General features: G+C 39.6%; 2 protein-coding genes and 1 long non-coding RNA gene across 3 annotated transcripts in view; 1 reads left to right on the top strand and 2 right to left on the bottom strand.

Moving 5' to 3' along the window:
- Window positions 1–20,682, top strand: part of LOC134677326 (uncharacterized) — a 187,314-nt gene that overhangs the window by 133,755 nt on the left and 32,877 nt on the right. The gene's annotated exons all lie outside the window — the stretch shown is intronic.
- Window positions 237–11,194, bottom strand: LOC134677247 (glutamate dehydrogenase, mitochondrial-like). Its single transcript, XM_063535681.1, has 11 exons — window positions 10,864–11,194; window positions 5,455–5,578; window positions 4,718–4,825; window positions 4,307–4,399; window positions 4,122–4,208; window positions 3,530–3,696; window positions 2,998–3,135; window positions 2,612–2,773; window positions 1,961–2,165; window positions 1,379–1,521; window positions 237–413 (listed from the first exon to the last, which is right to left on the bottom strand). Exons 1-11 carry the CDS (start codon window positions 11,110–11,112, stop codon window positions 297–299), a joined length of 1,593 nt encoding a protein of 530 aa, XP_063391751.1. The 5' UTR covers window positions 11,113–11,194; the 3' UTR covers window positions 237–296.
- LOC134677237 (phenylalanine--tRNA ligase alpha subunit) lies at window positions 14,644–18,751 on the bottom strand. Its single transcript, XM_063535673.1, has 6 exons — window positions 18,392–18,751; window positions 17,019–17,373; window positions 16,394–16,671; window positions 15,544–15,684; window positions 15,260–15,467; window positions 14,644–14,905 (listed from the first exon to the last, which is right to left on the bottom strand). The coding sequence occupies exons 1-6, from the start codon at window positions 18,662–18,664 to the stop codon at window positions 14,685–14,687; spliced, it is 1,476 nt and encodes a 491-aa protein (XP_063391743.1). The 5' UTR covers window positions 18,665–18,751; the 3' UTR covers window positions 14,644–14,684.

Here is a 20,682-nt window from a genome sequence, read left to right as displayed (position 1 = left end):
ACTTACTTTAAAAAAAACTTATGTGAAAAATTAAGCAAAAGGGAAAGGACTAATACCTACACCACAAGACAAACAAAAGCAATCAATAACCTGAAGGTTATAAGTGACTATTTTAGGTGCCAACACCTTGTACAGTGTAGCGAAACTGGTAGTGTCGTGGTCGTGAACGTGGTAGTGTAATACATTGTGCGGTACACTGTCGCATTGAAAAAAAAAACTATAGCACATATACCTACACAGTTGAATATTGTATCGTGGAGTAATCGGTTTATAGCAATGTGTTATGACGGTCCGAGTTAAATCGTGAGACCTTGTTCGTCGTATGTTAGAAAGATCCTCTCGATGGCGGTAACATAGGCCGCCGTGCGCACGTCCAATCCGAGGTCGTATTGTTTCGCAGCTCGCATCACATTCTGCAAGGAACCAGTTCAGATATGTTGGTCGTTGGTGTTTTAAGTACGTGATAATGGAGATGGATGCCTATGACCAGACTGCATGATAAGCATTCCGGATTTTGTTGGGGACATGAAACAGAGGGCCTTCCGTGAACTACGTTCGACGTGTCTCTGTCACACTTGTAAATTCGTTAAGTGTGACAGGGAGGCAAAACGTCGAACGTGGTTCGCGGTAGGCGGCCAGATGCTGAGATAGGGCCCCCCCACATCTAGCGTCTTTCGAACGTCGGCGTCTACAACTGTATGGCCACGCTCGACGCAACGTCGACGCAACTGCGCAGCGACGTAATTTTCCATAGCGCTGACCAGACGCCGACGCTCGAAAGACGCTAGATGTGGGGGGGGGGCATAATTGTAAAGAAATTAAAAGTGACGAATCATACCGTTCCTCTACGAGGTATAACGCGTTATATTTTGACTTGCGAGGATTGTTAAGTTTACGCGGCCTGTACGCGGCATCCACGTTGTCGCGATGTTGCTCTATACTTCTATAGGGTTATTTTATTATTTTTATGTAGGTATAACAGTGGTTCATCGGTACTGGATGCTTGAAGCAGCCCAAAAGAGGCGTGACTCTCTCCGCGATCTTGCCGCATCGCTACAAGTACATGCGGCCACTCCAGTTTTGGTGTCTAGCATGGAACGAACTCCTGCTCGCGCTTGTACCCATCTCTCGTAATAGACTCGTTTGTTTGAGAGTGAACCTTCTGTACCTAGTACTATTATTAATTTATTCCGTGCCTAAAAGCCGAGCGCCCACGAGCTAACCTAGCCCGATCGTTGCAGTAAAGAAAGTAGTGGTAGTGATAAAGTAATAATTCTTGGGACTACTCGAGCCCCGCATGAGAGCGTATCATATCATGGCCGTAAAATTCGGTGTTAGCTCGATTTTGTCTTTAGTGGCCAAGCAAGCAGAAACTTACATTGCAGGCCTTCGTCATCGAGTACTCCAACCCCGAGTTGACGAGCAGCTCCTCGTTCGCGCCGCATATCATGGCCTGGAACATCGGCGTTGGCTCAATCGTCGCGCAGATGTTCGCTTTCTTAAGTGACTGCTCAACAGAGTCTGCAAAATATATAGACCTATTATTTCTTAAAGAATTCATGATACGAGAAATTTAGACAGGTTCCTGCTCTAACAGGAAAGCCCCGCTGCGTATGTCAGCTTTTGGCATCCGAAAACGCCAATTCTTTCCTGGTTCGCACGTGTTTAAGGTTTTTGGGAGTATTCGAAATAAGGACGGTAACGGCGAAGAGCTAAGTTGGTCGGGAAGGAGATTCAGTTACAGTGTCAACTATATGGGAAACCTGCTTACCTAACAACGCCGCCATGTTGGCATACTAGCAGATGTTGATCTTCCCGAAACATATAGTTGACAACTTTAAAGAAGTAGACGGTGACGCTATTTGAATCGGTTAGTATCAAGAGGGTGCTCTCGCCATCGGAGCACAACGCCTATCTCATGGTAGTCATTAACTATAGTCCAATCGAATGCCTTGCCTACCTAACAACGCCGTATTGGAATCCTTCCAAAATTTGATGCTGAGCTTCCCGTAGCTCACGTGGTTGATGTTCTTTAGGAACTCAAAGTAGGAGACTGTGACGCCCCCTGCGTTGGCCAAGAGGTCGGGCAGCACAAGGACCTTCTTTTCGCGGAGTATCGCATCGGCCGCCGGCGTCGTCGGTCCGTTCGCACCCTCGCCGATCATCTGCTCGAGTCAACAAAAAATAATTTAAAATTCAAACACATGGATTGGTTGTACAAACAGCAACACTCTTAACTGTAGAGACATCGGCGGACCTTATTACAAAAGGCATAAGGTCCACCGATGTACAGTTAACAGTGTGGCCGACAACAACAACATATAGACACACAACAACAACATCATATAGTTAAGTAAAACTACGACTATTTTTGTTACGAATCTGTAATGACTTCTCCTTGACAGCCTGATACGACTCTTACGACCCGAAACTGCGCGGTTCGCTAACTTGGATAGACTACTTGGAGCAGTACCTAAATGGAAAGTTAACAACAGTAATTGTCACTGGTTGATCGTCTCACTGATCGACAGTTCCATGCAGTTACAATGCCCATTTTCTGTACCATGAGTCTGATTTAACTTATTTACTAGCTCAATAGCATCGTCCTCACCCGGCACTGGAGCTTGGCGGCGTTATCCTGGGTGATGGTCTTCTCTAGCGCGGCCAGAACGAGAATGTCGCACTTTTGATACAGTAGCTCGGAGTCCGCTTCCTGCGCTCCAGGAAAGCCTTTTGCACTGCCTCGGTTGTTTTTCTTATATTTAATCAGCTCCTAGGATAGGTATAGCCCAGTTAAATACCTATGTAGGTTACCTAATTTTAGAAAGCCTAGCTAGCTTATATAATGTTATTATAGGTATACAAATAACAAAACATTTTCTAATCAGAACGCTGACCTTACGAATTACGATGTCCCTTCAGTTGATTCACTGAGCATACCAAATAGCATCTTTTTTTACGAATCGATTTTATAAAATAGGATCGTAGCACGCTTACCACAGGGTCGATACCCTCAGCGTTCGCCAGATTGCAGTCGACCTCCACAACACCTGTGATCTTGACCCCTTGCTCGTGGAGGTATACCGCTGCGTAGCTGCCCACATTTCCGAAGCCTTGAATGATCGCTGTTTTATCCTGTTGTTGGAAATCGGCATCAAAATTGGTCAAACGGATAGAAGATAACAGTTAAACACGCTTCGGCGTGAATGAAGGGTTGATGATCATAATTACGTCACAGCCCTTATTCGGCTCCCGCACCTATACAAGGGTGGTGGTTCGCGCCGCGACAGAGACAAGCGACCGAGACAGAAGACCGCGAGCGGAGACCCCGACCGTGACCGCGACGGTAGGCAACATAATTATAAGCGACAGTTCGCGAGCGAGACAGAGACAGGCGACAGAGACGCGAGAGTCTCTGTCTCGCGATCTGCCGCTTATATGTTGCCTACCGTCAAGTCACGGTCGCTTGTCTCTGTCGCGGCGCGAACCGCCACATTTACCCTTGTAGCTAAGAACATGTTGGTTCTACCTTGAAGCCAGCCGGAATGCCAATGAGCTGCATCCACGCCTCGTCGTGAATGAAATGGTTGATGGTCATGAACACGCCGCGTCCCGTCGCCTCGACGCGCCCGTGTATGCCGCCGCCGTTAATCGGCTTGCCCGTCACGCAGGCAGCCGCATTTATGTCTCGATAGCCTGCCAACCAACATCTGTCAGTAGGTAAATAGGAAAGTAACACTTTTGAACGACGATTCTTCAGAATTGCACCATTGCTTTCCTTGTTAGGTACTTAATTTAATAAACTAAGAACAATAAGCCAGTGTGCAGAAATAGTTCTACGTGACTACTATCAAAATTATAGTTACCTACCAATACTTATACCTTTCATGTAATTTATATAATGTAAGTCACATAAGGACGCATTAGAGAGTGGAACATTGACACTCTAACATAGCATAATATGTAAATACCATATTATAATTCAGCTTTATAAGCTAGTCCAGCACACGCACATAGTGGCCGAAATCGGCTAGTACTTCATAAATACGCAGATAGTCTTATTGGGTAGGTATTTTTGTGTCACCACTGCATCTTTAATATCTATGCACACAAATTTGTACCCAACGTTTTGACATAGGTATCAACGATCCAGGACATCTCTCTGCCGGAGGTGTTTACATCAGGAGCGGGAACATCCACGCCTGCGCCTGAAATATTCCAATCATTAATTAATTTATAACGAAAAATCTTACCTGCATATTGGTATACCTACTCAAAAGTCTGCTCAGACTATTAAGTTACTCACCTATATAGTTTTTCTTGGCCAACTCCAGTGTGTATCGACGGGTAATCCTCTGCAACTCGGCTATCGTATAACACTTCGGGTTGATACTCACTCCTAAAACAAGTTCCATGATAATACTTATTAACACGTTATCTGTATACCTATATAGCTACCAATCTGGATTATTGTAGGTATTAGAGACCCATATAATTATAGGTATGTAACTTGGGTGAAAGTGTTAAGTTGATAACTATTAATCACGTTAATCAAACTCAGGGTCAACGTCGCGGGCTTGCAGCAAGAACCTCGATAGAAATATGACTAGCACTTTTTAAAGACATACCTAACAGGCAAGGCACGACTACGGGTTCCTATTTCTCTATCACCGTGTAATGATCTTGGATATAAATAGCTGTTGCTAAGAGTACTCACCTCCTTTCGCCCCTCCAAATGGTATACTGGAGCACGCGCATTTATAGGTCATTAGCGCTGCTAGAGCTTTCACCTCTTCTAAGTTAACTCCATCCGAAAATCGGATCCCTATAGGGAAATAATTAGCATTAGCTATGGGTATCTAATACCTACTACCTAAGCAATTTTATGCGCTCTCGGCAGATACAAATCATTAAAAATGCATTCAAAAATCTCGGAAGTCGATGTTTTTATCAGGAAACCTAATCTGCTACACCAAGTTGCAATAGGGACCGTGCTCGCTGAAGGGTCTGCGTCTGCCATCTTGTGGCCTAAATAAACATGTAGGTACATTGCCAACGCAAGTGCTGCCATCTACTGTTCTCGTACGTTTTCTTATGCATAGTAGTTTCTGCCATCTTGTGGGCTACATCAGAAGCATAAACATCAAATGCATTTACGCCTCGCGTCAAAAATCTGAAGGTTCCTGTGGTGCCGCCTCTAATTCACGCACGCTTATTCCTATAACAGGCCGACCGTGTTACAACTTATTAAGTACTTATTGCTCATTGAGCCTGAGGTTGAACAGTTTTAATTGTTCTATACAATATCTTCTGAAGATGCTCAATTAGCATCAGTGTCTAGCAGAAGACGTCCGAGTTGAGTACCTAAACCTAGGTCCTTCTCCGATACCCTGAGACATTCGTTTGGTTCAATTCATCTAATATCTAAGAGCTAATTAGAGGGACAAAACAGACCTCCTTTGCATGGCAAGCGGTGCACGCTGTGCTGGGAACGGTAACCCTTCACGATCTCGTAGTCTCCATTTTTGCGTTGCAGCGGGAACTCGAACTGAAGCGAGCTGTTACACGAACCCATCACCTATTGAATTACGGCCCAGGAAATTAAAACACTTTGAATTTGGTCACAACGTAGGACCTTATACGAGAGCGAACCAAATCCTTGGCCTCACTAATGTCTCAGCACGGCTTCTTAACCGAGTGAGCGCAAAGCCACCATGTGCCCAGGTATTGGGTTGTACAGACTGCTGGTCGCAGGTTTAAGAATTATATGCATTTATTGACGATTCAGTTTTTAGACTAGCCATTTGCGTTAGCCAGGTCTAGGTAGGTATAGCTCACGATTAGATCCACTGAGTACTTATTAGGTAGGTAGTGTAAGTTCGTATATGTATGATGGGATTGATGGGAGTTTCGTTTGAATATTGTAGGTAAGTATTTGGTAGCGATTACGGTACCTACCAGCCCATCGACACCCCATACTTTGATAAATTATGAAAGCCCTTGTTACCAACATTGAGGCATAGAAATAATCTTATCGAATTAAAATGACTGCTGTTGCATTTTGGTGGCACATACCATACTTGCTTTTAACATAGACGTATTATACTTACTTTTCTTTAGGTTGGTATGATTGGTAGTAAAACGTCAAACGTCATTTGAATTGTCGTGAACGTGAAAATACGTGGTTATTACCCGACTGCGCGACGCAAAGGAGGGTAATGTGTTTATCGGCCTATATATGTATGTATGTATGTATGTATGTATGTATGTATGTATGTTTTTGTTCCTATGTGGCACTCCAGAGACCAAACGCGTGAACCGATTTTGATAATTCTTACGTCAATCGAACCGTCTTACTCTTGCGTGTGTCACTAAAGACATGACAGGAATCAAAATTCAATATGGCGACAACCAAACGCCAAAATTGAAAAAAAAAAGTTTACGAAATATGTCGAGTGGGGTATCACTGAATAGGCATTAAAAAAAAATCAGTTATAGGTTTCTTTTACAGTTTTTAGAGTTCCGCACCTCAAAAGGAAAAAACGGAACCCTTATAGGATCACTCGTGCGTCTGTCTGTCTGTCTGTCTGTCCGTCTGTCACAGCCGATTTTCTCCGGAACTACTGGAACAATCAAGTTGAAATTTGGTACACATATGTAAGTTTGTGACCCAAATTCGGACATGTAACGTAAACAAATGAATTTTAAACATGGGGGCCACTTTTGGGGGGTAAATGAAAAAATGAAAATGTTAAATTTTTCAAGCTATATCATGTTACATATCAAATGAAAGAGCTTATTATAAGGATCTGAAATATATTTTATTTATAATTTTCTAATAATTTATAATTTTCTAAGTAATAAACAGTTTAGAAGTTATTCAAGAAAAAAATAGGCAAAAAATGACCATTCCCCCCCCCCCCCTTATCTCCGAAACTACTAGGTCTAAAATTTTGAAAAAAATACATAAAATACGTATATACCTATAGATGACAGGAAACCTATTAGAAATGTACAGTCAAGCGTGAGTCGGACTTAATTACAGTTTTTGTTCCGACCCCTACGGATTTTTTAAAGAGATTTCACTCACGTTTCACATAAAAAATACATTGTTAACAGTGCCAGATTACTTAGAGTAGTAGTTTTCTTAGAGTAATTGGTGATAATTTTCTGATAAGATAATCATTTTAAATATTTAACGGTCTTACCTACTTACGAGTAATTGTAAGGTCAAATTAAAAATAATGTTTAAAAAAAATGTTAAATTGAGGGCTAGCTCAAAGTTTTTTGTACTCGTCGACTTTAATGGTTGAACTTGTAACCAGACTTTGTGACCAATAAGCAAAACAAGCACGTGCTTAGGGCACCACGTTCAGGGGGGGCACCAAAATGCCAGGTTGAAAAAGGTGAACAAATTTTAAAAGGACAGACACATCGTTTTTACCACACGATTTTTTAGCTGTCCAAAAGCTAATTTGCAAAAATAATGGCGCGTAATTCTTTAAGAAACAATCGGTAGCAGTAGAAGAGTCGTGATTACATGCATAAATTCGATTTCAACCCACTCTTTTGCGGTTCGGCGTTAGGTCTTATGCGAGGCCTTCTGCCTTACGGCAAAGTTGATCTTCTGCCTTAATTACACTTGGGCGTGGATCCAAATCCAAGCTTTCCTCTTTCGCAGCTGGGCCTACTGCCTTTCTCACACTTCGCCAATTCAATTCCAAGCTCTGCTTTCTTGCATATTTTATGCATGAAAACAACCTCGCTGAGACCCTTAAATATCGAGCCCTATGCGAAGCTAGGCTGATAGAAAACTGTCCCATCCCTTCTCTGTATGAAATCCTGGATTCGCGCCTGGTTGGGACTAAAAGTAAAATTGCGTTTTTATATCGAAAAATTTTCACGCTCGCTTCGCTCGCGTTTTCATTAACTTTATAAAGTATGATAAAGGTGACATTCGGGTGGTGACTGCAGCAACATTATTCTGTTACAACGTTATTGCTGCAGTGCTGTCAACTTCCGTGATAAAACGATGTGACTGATTTCCATACTAAAATTAAAAATGTACAACTGTCTATCATATTGCGTTTTTATATCGAATAATTTCCGCGCTCGCTTCGCTCGCGTTTCTATTACTTTCTAAGCTATGATAAAGCTGACATTCGGGTGGCGACTGCAACAGCATTAGGTACTCTGTTGCAACATTACTGCTGCGGCACTGTCAATTTTCTTGATACAGTGGAACCTGGATAATTGCAATCTCAAGGGACCGGCCAGTTTTTGTCAATTAACCAGGTTTTTCATTTGAGCAGGTCGTGTCAATTAACGAGGTTCAAAAAATCGTTGTATCAATTATAGAGGTTTTCATTAATAGAGGTTGCGTTCTGACAAATTTCTTTTATGGAGGTGCAAATAACCATTTAAAGTAGATTTACACGCTTATGTTCTGGGTTTCTGGTCTATATATTGCTTCTGTCTATACTTGCACTTTTACACTACATTAATTACCACTTTATTTTCTTATCATTTAAACATCCCCTGAATTGTAGAAGAAAGTTTCATTAGAATGTAAAAAGCATACTTTGTTTTTTATTGATCAAAACTATTTCACCTACTACAGGCTGTGATAGATATCCAATAAATAAATTAAATTCTGGATGGAGATATAAATAAAATGATCATTGCTATTAAAATATTGTTTCTACTGTCTACAACTACATTATTTCAATTACAGAGGTAATAGTAGACTCGTTTCAATAATAGAGGTAAAAACAAGAGCAAAAATAACGGATTTTTTTAGCACAGTGTCAATTATAGAGGTCTTAAGTTACGATGTGGTCAATTACAGAGGCAAAATTACGAAAAGCACTAAAATCTAAATTGCAATTATAGAGGTTCCAAAATTTCAATTATAGAGGCTTTATGGTCTCAAGGGACCGGGACCGGACTTTTGGTTGCAATTATTGAGGTTTTCCATTTATCCAGGTGCCAATTAACCAGGTTTCACTGTAAAATGATGTGACTGATTTCCATTCTCAGCTGTAATGCGGCAATGAACTTCTCTCAATTTACCAAAAAATCAATGTAATCTTGATGACCCTAGGGAGAGGGGGCACCTAGAAATGCTTTAGGGCATCAAAATATCTTAATCCGGCCGGATTGTTAAAAATTGTGTAATATACGGAACCCTTGGAACGCGAGTCCGACTCGCACTTGGCCGGTTTTTTCATTTATAATATACTAACTAAAAAGTGTTAAATAAAAAAAAGATAATTCAGAAAATAAAAAAACCCGACTGCAAAACAGCTATCTTTAGAAAAAAATTAAAAAAAAAACTGAAAAGAAAAAAACAAGTTCAGTAGTCGAGAACATTGAATCAGTTTAACATTTCATATGTCAATTTTGGACCTTGGAGTTTAAAAATAATGTCCAAATCGCTTGTGACGGATCCGGAACGAGGCATACGAATCGTTATGACACAGATAAAACAAACTATACATTCTTATACGAAACAGCAACTTCAACAGTCGGGACCCATTAAAAGTCTAGGCTGCGGCACTAATGTTGACGACAATAATGGGTCCCGACTGTTGAAGTTGCTGTTTCGTATAAGAATGTATAGTTTGTTTTATCTGTGTCATAACGATTCGTATGCCTCGTTCCGGATCCGTCACAAGCGATTTGGACATTATTTTTAAACTCCAAGGTCCAAAATTGACATATGAAATGTTAAACTGATTCAATGTTCTCGACTACTGAACTTGTTTTTTTCTTTTCAGTTTTTTTTTTAATTTTTTTCTAAAGATAGCTGTTTTTTTTTATTGTAATTGGTAAAATAACTTAAGCTGTTATTTAAATGGGGGCCAAATCTTTAAGGAAATGTGAAGTTTGTAGTGGGTGTGTAAGAAGACTAACTACTGACGCATTTTTGGGCCAAATTTCCAACTTGATCCGAACAGGTCGGTAAACTGATGTTTGTATGCAATATTTTAATTTTTTACTTTGAGTCGTTAACAGTTACTAATTTAATTAGTTTTAGTCGTGTACAATCCATGATTAAAACGAAAATATTTTGTGAATAAAGTATTTTTAAGTAAAAAACTAAGTAACCTATGACACGAATAGTGTACGACCAATTTTATCGATAATCTCTTTATTTCAGATGTCGATTATGGGCAAAGCTGAGGAAAAGGAAATGAGGATTTGGCGTATTTATTTACCTATTCAAAAGCTGAATGGAAACAAGTTCATTTGTGGAAATCATTCTCCATCCAGTGCCTTCAATAAAAAGGGACCAGATTAAAAAAGAATGCGCGCGAATTCAGCATATTGTAATATGCCTACTTGAATAATAAACTATGTTATTTTTATCATGTAAAATGAAATTGTTTATATATATATATAATGTTCTTTTATTTTATTAATAGGTAGTACAGTAGGTAAATACAGCAGCGCGTATCGCACATTTATCGATATCGATAAACAGTAGGTACTGGAAGTGTCGAGCCCTAGCGTTGTTTTTTTTGTGTTGGTAGTATTGTGTGGTTTTTCTTTTTTTAACAATTATGGCCTGGATGCGAGATCTTTAAGCCTGTATTTGGTGTGTTGGGATATGTACGTTCATAATTCGGTTCGAGGATTGTTCGAGAGTGCCGACTCTTAAAACGTAGTGATTATATGCTCTTTGGTACCTACGTAACCCTAACTGAACGTAGCCTGACGTGCAAAATAAACATGTGAAATTGTTCTAGGTATAAGACATTATATTACACCAGCGACATCAACGGAGCTGACAGCAGTCACCGTGGGTGAATTAAGTCGGCCGCGGAATTATTAATACTAGGAATAATAGTTATTACTTACCTTTAAAATACCGGCCACTCGCTGCTTTCGTTTCTTCTCAGAAAGTTGTGGATGTTTCTTGAGGTACTCATTTAAAGCCGGTTCGACAACCTTCACGGCGTAATGGTAGAAGTACTCCACCATTCTAAAGAAGCTTGGATCTTTGGCCTTGCCCACTTCCACCAGCTCAGGAGGAATTTCGTAATTCCTTTTACTCAACACCATTGGACTTTTGTATAATTTATTGCGAAAAATTTGTCGAAATAACATGATTCTGATTATATAAACGAAAGTATTATTTACAAAAAAAATTGGACAGTTTTACTTCACTGTCAATAAATGACATTCCATAGCTTATCTTGGTAACATGATTTACAGAAATTAATATAGACTTTAATGGCATAATATTAATAGTCAGAGTTTACACCTACGTGAATGTAAGAATTTCTAGGTACCATTCAGATTTAGACAATATTTTTAGCCAACTGGATTATCTATTGGTCTATCTATGCAAATGTTTTTTAGAGCACCGTACAAAACTTTGTTCACGGTGCTCTTATGGGATCACTTCGGTCTTGCAAATCGGTTAAATGCGTTTTTCTCAAAGACCGTTTGATGTAGGTACCTGAAATTTGGAATAGTTATGGCAAGTACCATCACTAACACAGTGAATAAGTCGAAACTGCTTATTTCTGATTTTAGGGGGAAATTTAGGGGTTAAGAGGGGTAGGCTGAATTTTATTTTCAATTGTAAGAATCGTGTGAGGTACCATTAGAAAGCTTGCAAAAAATTGAGTCGATGGACTGATTTTGACTTCATTTTAGAATGCAATAGTTTCGATAAAAAATGCATTTAAAGTTGCAAGTTTTCATACAAAAATTTTCAGCTCTGTCCTGGCGATTTTCGAGAAAACTATAGCTAACAGGCAGCTGACCAGTCAATATCCAACTAAAACGAGTATGGAGACGGCGGGAAAATTATCAGGTTAACTGTAAATTTATTAGTTTTTAAACTGCAGCCTGATCTTTGGTTGCTTAGGGCTAGCTAGCTGATGCTTACACTGGTCATTCATATTAAGAAGTAGTTTTGTAAGAAAGATCCTTACTTAAAACTTTGACATTGAAATTTATGACTTATGTCTTTGATACAAAGTTTAATTCTACTTACTTACTTTTGTGAGATATTTCTTTTTTTTTCTGAATAGCCTACTATAAGTATGAGAGAGTAAAAGATCTGCAAAATGCAACCTTATTATAAAGCAAATAAGTTTAAATTTCGAACGGGCTATCCAACCAATGGACTATCGCAGTGTGCTCAGTAAGAATCATATTTATTATTGGAGTTTATCAGTTCAAATTTAAATTAAGAATTCCGTTCTTCACTGTCGTTGTGTTTTTTCACATTAGAGCACATAGAGTTAGTAAAGCGAATAGAGATAATAAAGTCATTCAATATTTATTAACAGCTATGGCGTCATCTACCTATAGATTTTACTGAGAGTATCTGATTCGTCGAAACAGTACCTATTCCTTTTTATTAAGTACCATTACATTTATGTATTAATTGTAAGAATCGTGTGAGGTACCATTAGAAAGCTTATACGAAAAAAAAATTCACAATTCACAGTTTTTGGAAACAAAGGTAAAGTTGACGAAATATAAAGTAAGCCGATCTTGATCCAACTTGTTTGAGTGACAAAAATGTCAGTTAAGATTTGGTACTCATGAATTCCAGTTCTACTAAAATATTTTTGCTTTTAAAAACTTATGTACAATAAGTCCAAAATTGTCCGGTAAGTTAGGTTTATATTCAAATTATACGCAATTCTTTGTAGCAACTCCGCCAAGTGGACGGAAACAGGTACTGGACGGCAACCTGACGCAGTTACCCTACTTGTACTTAAACTTAGACATTTATTATTAGGTACTTATTTCTGTGACTTATATGAAACATGAGCAAATTGATTAATACATACTTTACGTTAATTATATTTTGAGTCAGAAACAAGCCTAACGTCAAAAACCGAGAAATGCCGAATCACAGACTTAATTGTAATATTATTCCTTTTTGAGTCGTGCCTGCCCCTTAGAGCAACACGGAAGGGAGGCGGCATTCGCACTATTTCCCCTCTGCCGAGGTACAAGATTAGCGCGTCAATCTAATCTAGCGCGGGTAATAAAACTAGTTGCACTTGGATTTTTCACTAGACCGAGTCCAGACGCGCGCGTGAACACTGCTGCACAAAAATGCCTGTTTGCTCGGTTTTTTGTTATAAAAAGAGGTCGGGGACGTCAAATTTACAAAAAGAAAGTGTTACATTTCACATGTAATATTTTTTTTACATATCATACGTTTAATTACATTTAAATACAATTATTATATTTTAGTCTCAAGTAATTGTTGGATTTATCGATTTTGCTCGCTCAATACAAATTGCGGATCGGTCAAGCGACAAATCCGACTTCTCATCTCTCAGAATACAATGACATACTTCAACGGAAATGTGTTAGTACACAAAAAGAGATCGAGGTTTGCAAGATTTGTCTTTGACGTGTGTCATTTTGTATGTATTTGTGTCGTCATTACAGAGGGCCTACCGCGAACCACGTTCGACGTGTTGCCTCCCTGTCACACTTACGTATGAATTTACAAGTGCCATAGAGAGGCAACACGTCGAACGTGGTTCGCGGTAGGGCCTCTGATTGGATTTTGTATGTAAGTGTGTGAGAAGTGCCACTGTGTGCACCTTCCCCCCGCGAAAAATGGCAGAAAGATTTGTACGGTGAGATATCGCTTGGACCCTCCCTTCCGACGTGTCGGAAGCCGGTGTTGCTCGAAGGCCTGCCCAGTCTACAAGTTTAAAATACAACAATTGCGACTATATCAAAGATTATGAGGTTGTATGTATACCCAGTATTTTTGACGGATTTAGTTTTTCATGCTCGAAGTTGTCTGTCAACTCTGACGTATATTAAATTGTCAACTATTTTGGTGTTTGAGAGAATCAATAATTGGCAAAGTGCCGTGGCAGAAAAAGCCATTCTCACAAAAAAAGAATCAATAATAATAGAAATGTTCAGACAAGTGGAAGAATATCATACTTCAATATGTTATGGATGCTAGTAAGATGTAAAAACAACAGTTTAGCGGAATGTCAGTTTACGAAATGGTTTGTACAAATTACAGAGAAATTCATAATAATTTGTTTCTACTAGAAATGTGCCTTCACCAAACGTTTTAGATAAACGGTATTAGGATGGTATTAGGCCTATATTATATAAACGTTCTTGATTTCGGTTGGCCGAAATGGGACTTACGATTTTTCCTCTTTTCACCTCCAAGATGAGGTTGATTGTTAGTGTTAGAAAGCTGTAATTTGGTATGGATATACAATCAACCCGACAAGGTGGTAAATAAAATCTTTAATCTCTAAAAAATATATCTAAGGTAGAAGCTTTGTAACTTCTACATTACCTATACTAGCCCAGAGGACTTTAATAAAAGTCCAAACTCCAAGGTCCCAGAGCTCCCAGACATTACCTTCTTATTTCCTAGTCAATAAAATGTACTTATGGGATAAATTAGTATTAGTATCCAAACTTAAAACCACCTAGGGATGTGTCGTACGGTGCTCTGAACACCGTAGTCTTGACTTCGTGCTTGGCCAATTATTTTTTTTCTAATCATTATGCTATATGTTGGTTGGGATTTGGCAAATTATATTAGGCGAAAAAAAATGTATGCCATTAGATGATTCACCAAAATTAATTTATGCGTAATAGGAATAAATTATAACCATCTTTGTTTTAATATAAATAATTTAATGCATCAATTGAACACTTCACTTATTAAGCCTGCATATAGGATTGTTGTGGACCATCTGCAGGTCGACGCGAGGCCCGACCAGATCGCGGATGTTGTTGAGCCCGTACTTGATCATGGTGGGCCGCTCCAGCGACAACCCCCACGCGATCACATTCACGTCCTCAGGCAGACCCATGGGCAGAAGCATCTCGGGCCGGAAAACGCCGGAATTGCCGATTTCGATCCATTTGCCAAGTCCTGGAATTTTTTGTGATGATTTTATAAGTCGTTAAAGTGAGATCCATTCAGACTTTAGTTAAGTATTTTATTGGTGCGCGGCTAACCCGTGCCCTAACCATGCGTTTCTTTGTTTAGGTAATAGCTTGTAAGAAAAGCTAAGCCGACAGGGTCAATATTTTATATGTAATGTATGGAAAGATGCTGTGTTTGGTAGAGATTATGTGCACGATGCAGGCTTGAACTACAGGAATTTGAAGCCAAGACGCTGGAAAGTGTCCAACACAGCGATTAGTCCAAGGTCGAGTGATGCAACTATACAGTGCTAATAGTACGTCGGCCCCCATCGCGACCTTATGTAACTGATGAACTTACCCTCATGGAACGCAAAGATCTCCATGCTAGGCTCTGTGTAGGGGTTGTAAGCAGGTTTGAATTGCAGGCGGTTGAAGCCGAGGCGCCGGAAGAAAGCGTCCAGCACAGCGATCAGGTCAGCCAGCCCGAGGCCGCGCGCTGCAATCACGCCCTCCACCTGGTGGAACTCCGCTAAGTGCGTCGCGTCAAGGGTCTCGTTGCGGAACACCTGAACGCAATACAATTAATTTAAAAAACCTCCAGAAAACATTACACATACTTTCATTTGGTTTAATTTACCTTACCTTATCTATACTGAAGTACTTCTGTGGAGTGAACTCCTTTTGCTGTGCTAGATGGTATAGCATCCGTGCGCTCACGGCGGTGGTATGGGTTCGCAGTAAATTCTTCTGTGCCTCCTCTATCTTCCAGTCGTAACGGTAGCCCTAGTTAAACAAACAATATATTATGATATGAGACAAGGACTACCCAATAGAAAGTGTGTAGAGGGAGCGAACCCGGAGCTCTCTTTTGTTTTTGCTGTGAAGTCTCAATGTCACGTTTGAGTTTCCGATTTTAGCCGCAAGGTGGAGTCTTTGCAACGTGCAAGGGAGCGTACGTGAACAGTAGGTGGAGGGATGACTTTATAAGCTTTAAGAATTATTGATTATTTTTTAAATCTTATATGCATAGAAAGCTGTTATTATTTCCTAGGTCAGCAGATATATTATCGTGCAATATAGAGATGATCAAGTGATAATAAGGAATTGTGAACAATAAACTATCATGAACTAACTATTAGACGACCGGTCTGGCCTAGTGGGTAGTGACCCTACCTGCGAAGCCGATGGTCCTGGGTTCGAATCCCATTAAGGGCATTTATTTGTGTGTGATGAACACTAATATTTGTTCCTGAGTCATGGGTGTTTTCTATGTATATAAGTATGTATTTATCTATATAAGTATTTATATCGTCGCCTAGCACCCATAGTACAAGCTTTGCTTAGTTTGGGGTTAGGTTGATCTGTGTAAGATGTCCACCAATATTTATTTATTTATTAGATTCTTGCTTTGGAAATGTTCAAGATATAAAGCGAAACATTGATATTGTCATGGGTGTAATTAATAATGTGGTGCAAAACATAACAAACCCACCTGGGACCCGTAGCCTCCGACACTATGCACCTTCTTAACTTTTTCCAAGTATTCCATAGGGAACTGAGTGCAGGTCGCCGGTGAAGACACAAAGAAGGTGTCATGCGCATCCCGCGCGGGATGCTGCTGTGGCTGGTACAGTGCGTCGAAATTCCAGAATGAACTCTCCACATACTTGTTGGTTGGCATCTCTGTGAAACCCATCTCCAGGAAGATCTCACGGAATTCTGAACGCACTTTGAGGAGGGGATGAAGGTGGCCACATTCAGGGGGTTGACCTGAAAATGGCAATTGAAATATTCAATCTGTATCCAAATATATTCGACGTCTGGCTGGTCACTTGTATGAACGGCCTTGATTTACTTGCTAGGATGTCCACTGGTTGTCCACAAAATGATGAGGCAACCACATTAAATTAAATGATTAAATGAATGATGATGAATTATTTTTTAGTATTTAAGATTTTTATTATTGTATATATATGTTAGTTTGTAAGGTAACATGTATCTATGGGCCTTAGTAGCCTGAAAATAAATGCATTGACTGATTGATTGATTGATTAAGGAATTGAACTTAAATAGTATAAATATAAAAATATGAGGAGTGAGAAGGACAAATATCTTACCAAGGGCATCAAAGTTGTAAGGTTTGAAATCCAAACTCTTCCAAGATCCAGTCAATAGCATTTCACTAGTCAAATCAGTTTCTAACTTTTTAATACTTGTGGCAAACTGTGGACCTTTAGAGAGAAGGAAGCTTTTAATGGTGATCTCCTGGAGCAGTTTACGTTTCTTGTAATCATTCCGAACATTGTCTGGCAGTGTGTCTAGGCCTTTCTTTATTTCATTCAGGTGGTCTTGCACTATATCTGTGACAGCATCGACTTTACGTTTCACAATTGGGGCACCTCCAGATTTATCTATTAGAATCCAGCCTGATGACATGGCTTTGCTGAAGCCAACTTTTGCATTTGGTGATGTCTGTAAATAAATATAATATAAAAGACCTCAAAAATAATCTGAACTTATTATATCTATTTTATACATATTAAGATTAATTTTCAAAATAATATTCTACAAATATTGGACATGGCTATACATGAACATTGGATACTAAACATTGGATATACATGGACATACCATGCATTGTCAGTTATATCATAATACTACAATTTTGTTTTAGTATCAGATATAACTGATAGGCTTGTGCCTGCTTGGTCACTACAGAGAGCGCTCCACTCTCGGTCAATCGAACTAGTTTGCTCTTTTAGTTCCTTTAGTGCAATTCGGTCTTTGAGAGCTGGGTTTATATGAATCGATATTACCCTGTAAATTTTTAGCAACTGGATTAGGATTCAAGTTGTACAATACTGATGGATATGACGGTTAAACATCGAAAAGCTAGACACAATAAAATAAAATAAAAAATATAAAAAAAAAATTGTTTTTTTTTTATACTTTTCAGGTTTAGGACTGTTTGTCACTCTTTTATCTCGTTCACACTTGTGCCAACGTCATTGTGAACCATTTCGTTTAGTTTGTTTTCTGTTTCACTCATGTGAAGTGCTCATCAATCCCACTGAACTAAAGGACCTAAAGACCAATTAAGAGCGTGCAAAAAGATTTAGTTCCTTTCGGTCCATGACGGGATTTCATTCTTAACAGTTCTTAGTTCATGACCGACACAAGCCTAATAACTGACATTATGATCTAATATAGTGACATTTACACTAGGATTCTGTTTGCGGGATCCTGCATGCATACTACAGAAAACTGGATCCTGCATAAAACCGTACCCGCAAAAAACTGGACGTCAATGGGAAACAGCCCTAATCTGTCCCAAATTCCAAACAATGAATATAAAATAAAAAGCCTTTTAATTAAAAAATGATACAGACAAATATGAAAAAAAAAATGTCAATCTTCAATAGGTGTAATCAAAGTGCATAAAAAATCTTATCAATGTTTGAAGTAGGCGACCACTTCATTATCAACATACCTTCATTAACTCTGCTTGTGGTATACCATTTTCAGGCACGCTTTTGTATAAAATTGCTTCATGGCTACCTTTATCAGCGACCAACTTCCCTTCTTCGGTCAGCTCCCACTTTGTACTTTTAGCTGCCTCGGAAATAACCATCTCTAAGGCTTCCAAACTCTTTACTGCACCTACTACTTTCTGATGATCCTCACCAAACTCGCTAGCTAACTTTATAGTGTCCACTTTATCACTCTTCTCTAAGTAATGTAAAATCCTTTCGTTCAATTCCATTTTGTGTAATAATTTGTGATTTTAGGTTACGGGAAAAAATATATAATCCTAATTTCCCTCAGCCGGCCACTGACAAAAGTGACAAGTTGCCTGCCAACATGCGATATTCATGCATGCATGCAACGTCATGTTGACACTGACAACTCGAATACGAAAAGAGATGTGCCAAGGCCCCTACGTTTATTGTTCTATTTGACGGCGCAGCAACTAGTATCATTTCTCTCTCCTCGCTCTTTTAAAATGCCATTTGTCAAAAAAGGACAACCATACTGCTGACAAGGTGAACTTCAAATCAAGTGTTGCCTTTTTTGATGCATCCATGTGTGCGTAAAAGCGTGTATGTGTGTTCTTTTAGGGATGTGAAAAGTCGATTTTAATCATGTTATATGTGGTATTATCTATGAAAAGGGACCTTATTGTCGATGGCGCTTACGACACTAACATCGATGAGCACAAAACGTAGTAGTAGAAAATTGGAGATTCTGGCCCTTTTTAGTTATTTTGATTTCCAATTCAGCAATTAAGTTTCTTTGATTACTGAATCATTCAATGTTGCTGTCTATCCAATGCGGAGGTCAATTTATGTTATGTGACACTGATGAACTGATCAGTCATTGGGTTTAATGTCCCTTTGTAGTTTTTTTATAAATAACTCGTATACGGTGACTTGTAGCAAAAAATGTTCTGATACATAAGTAATCTACATCAAATTGTCTACATAAAATATTCTATACACTTTTTCGCTAGGTTCAATATTTAAAAAAATATTTAAGGTGGAAAGTTAATTATGATCAATTGTCAATAGTTTTTATAAATAACTCGTAAACGGTGGCTTGTACAAAAAAATGTTCTGATACATAAGTAATCTACATAAAATTTTCTACATTAAGTATTCTGTACAGTTTTTCGCTAGGATCAATCTTCTTCTTCTTCAACCTAGCGTTTTAGCTAGCGTCCGGTCTTCAGCATCCTCTGGTATGAGATTGTTCTCTTCCATGTCCGTTATCACGACGTCTAGCCAGCGCTTCTTAAGCCTACTACGGCCGCGTGATCTAGGGCCTTGGACAGTGAGGTTGAGGCATCTATTTCCGACGTAATCCACCGGTCTACGGCGTATATGGCCATACCATCGGAGGCGACTTTCCTGCAGCTTATCCACTACGTCACGGATTCCGAGGCTGCCACGGATGTGTTCGTTACGTATGCAATCTAGTCGCGTAACGCCACACATCCATCGCAACATCTTCATCTCCGTGACGTGAAGCTGCTGGACATGCCTTCCGAGGATAGGCCAGGTCTCGCTACCATATAGTTGGTATTTGTAATATGGGCCTTGTTGCCTGAATTAAATATCTAAATAAATAAATAAAGACTGGTCGGATGATGCTCTTGTACACAAGGCCCTTTAGCTTCACTGGTATCCTGGGGTCGAAGAGGACACCGGTTACTTCTCGCCATTTTGCCCAAGCAGCGCTAATTCAGGCTTGGACGTCGTGATCGATTTCACCCGATTGGTGCAGCATGAACCCAAGGTATTTTAATTTATTCGTTTTCACGACAAATTCGTCTCCTACCTTTATGGGGTCAGGGTCCGTGCCGCCACATGCCATGTACTCGGTCTTCGCAACATTTAGTTTTAGACCGTCGTTTTCTAGCACACCCTTCCATTGGTTCATTTTATGCTCCAGTTTCTGTTTGTCCTCATCTGTAAGTGCAATGTCGTCAGCGTACATGATAAGCCATGGAGATGGTTCGTGGACTTTCGCTGAAACTGTTGTCTAGCACTACGCTGAACAGAAAAGGACTCAGGGCTGAGCCTTGGTGAACACCAACTGTGATCGGGAATGGGTGAGTAGAGTATCGCCAACGGTGGTCCTTACTATGGATTCCGAGTTGTCTCGAATCATGTCAAAATAGGTTTATTACCAGATTACCTGGCACGGTACGCAGTCAAAAGCCTTTCGTAGATTCAGAAAAGCCATATGCAAGGGCTTTTTCTTTTCTCTGTAGGCTTCGAC

The sequence above is a fragment of the Cydia fagiglandana genome, chromosome 2, assembly GCF_963556715.1.
Source record: "Cydia fagiglandana chromosome 2, ilCydFagi1.1, whole genome shotgun sequence".
Classification (NCBI taxonomy): domain Eukaryota; kingdom Metazoa; phylum Arthropoda; class Insecta; order Lepidoptera; family Tortricidae; genus Cydia; species Cydia fagiglandana.
The sequence above is the reverse complement of the archived record's forward strand: the minus strand, read 5'-3'. Positions and strand labels throughout refer to the sequence as shown.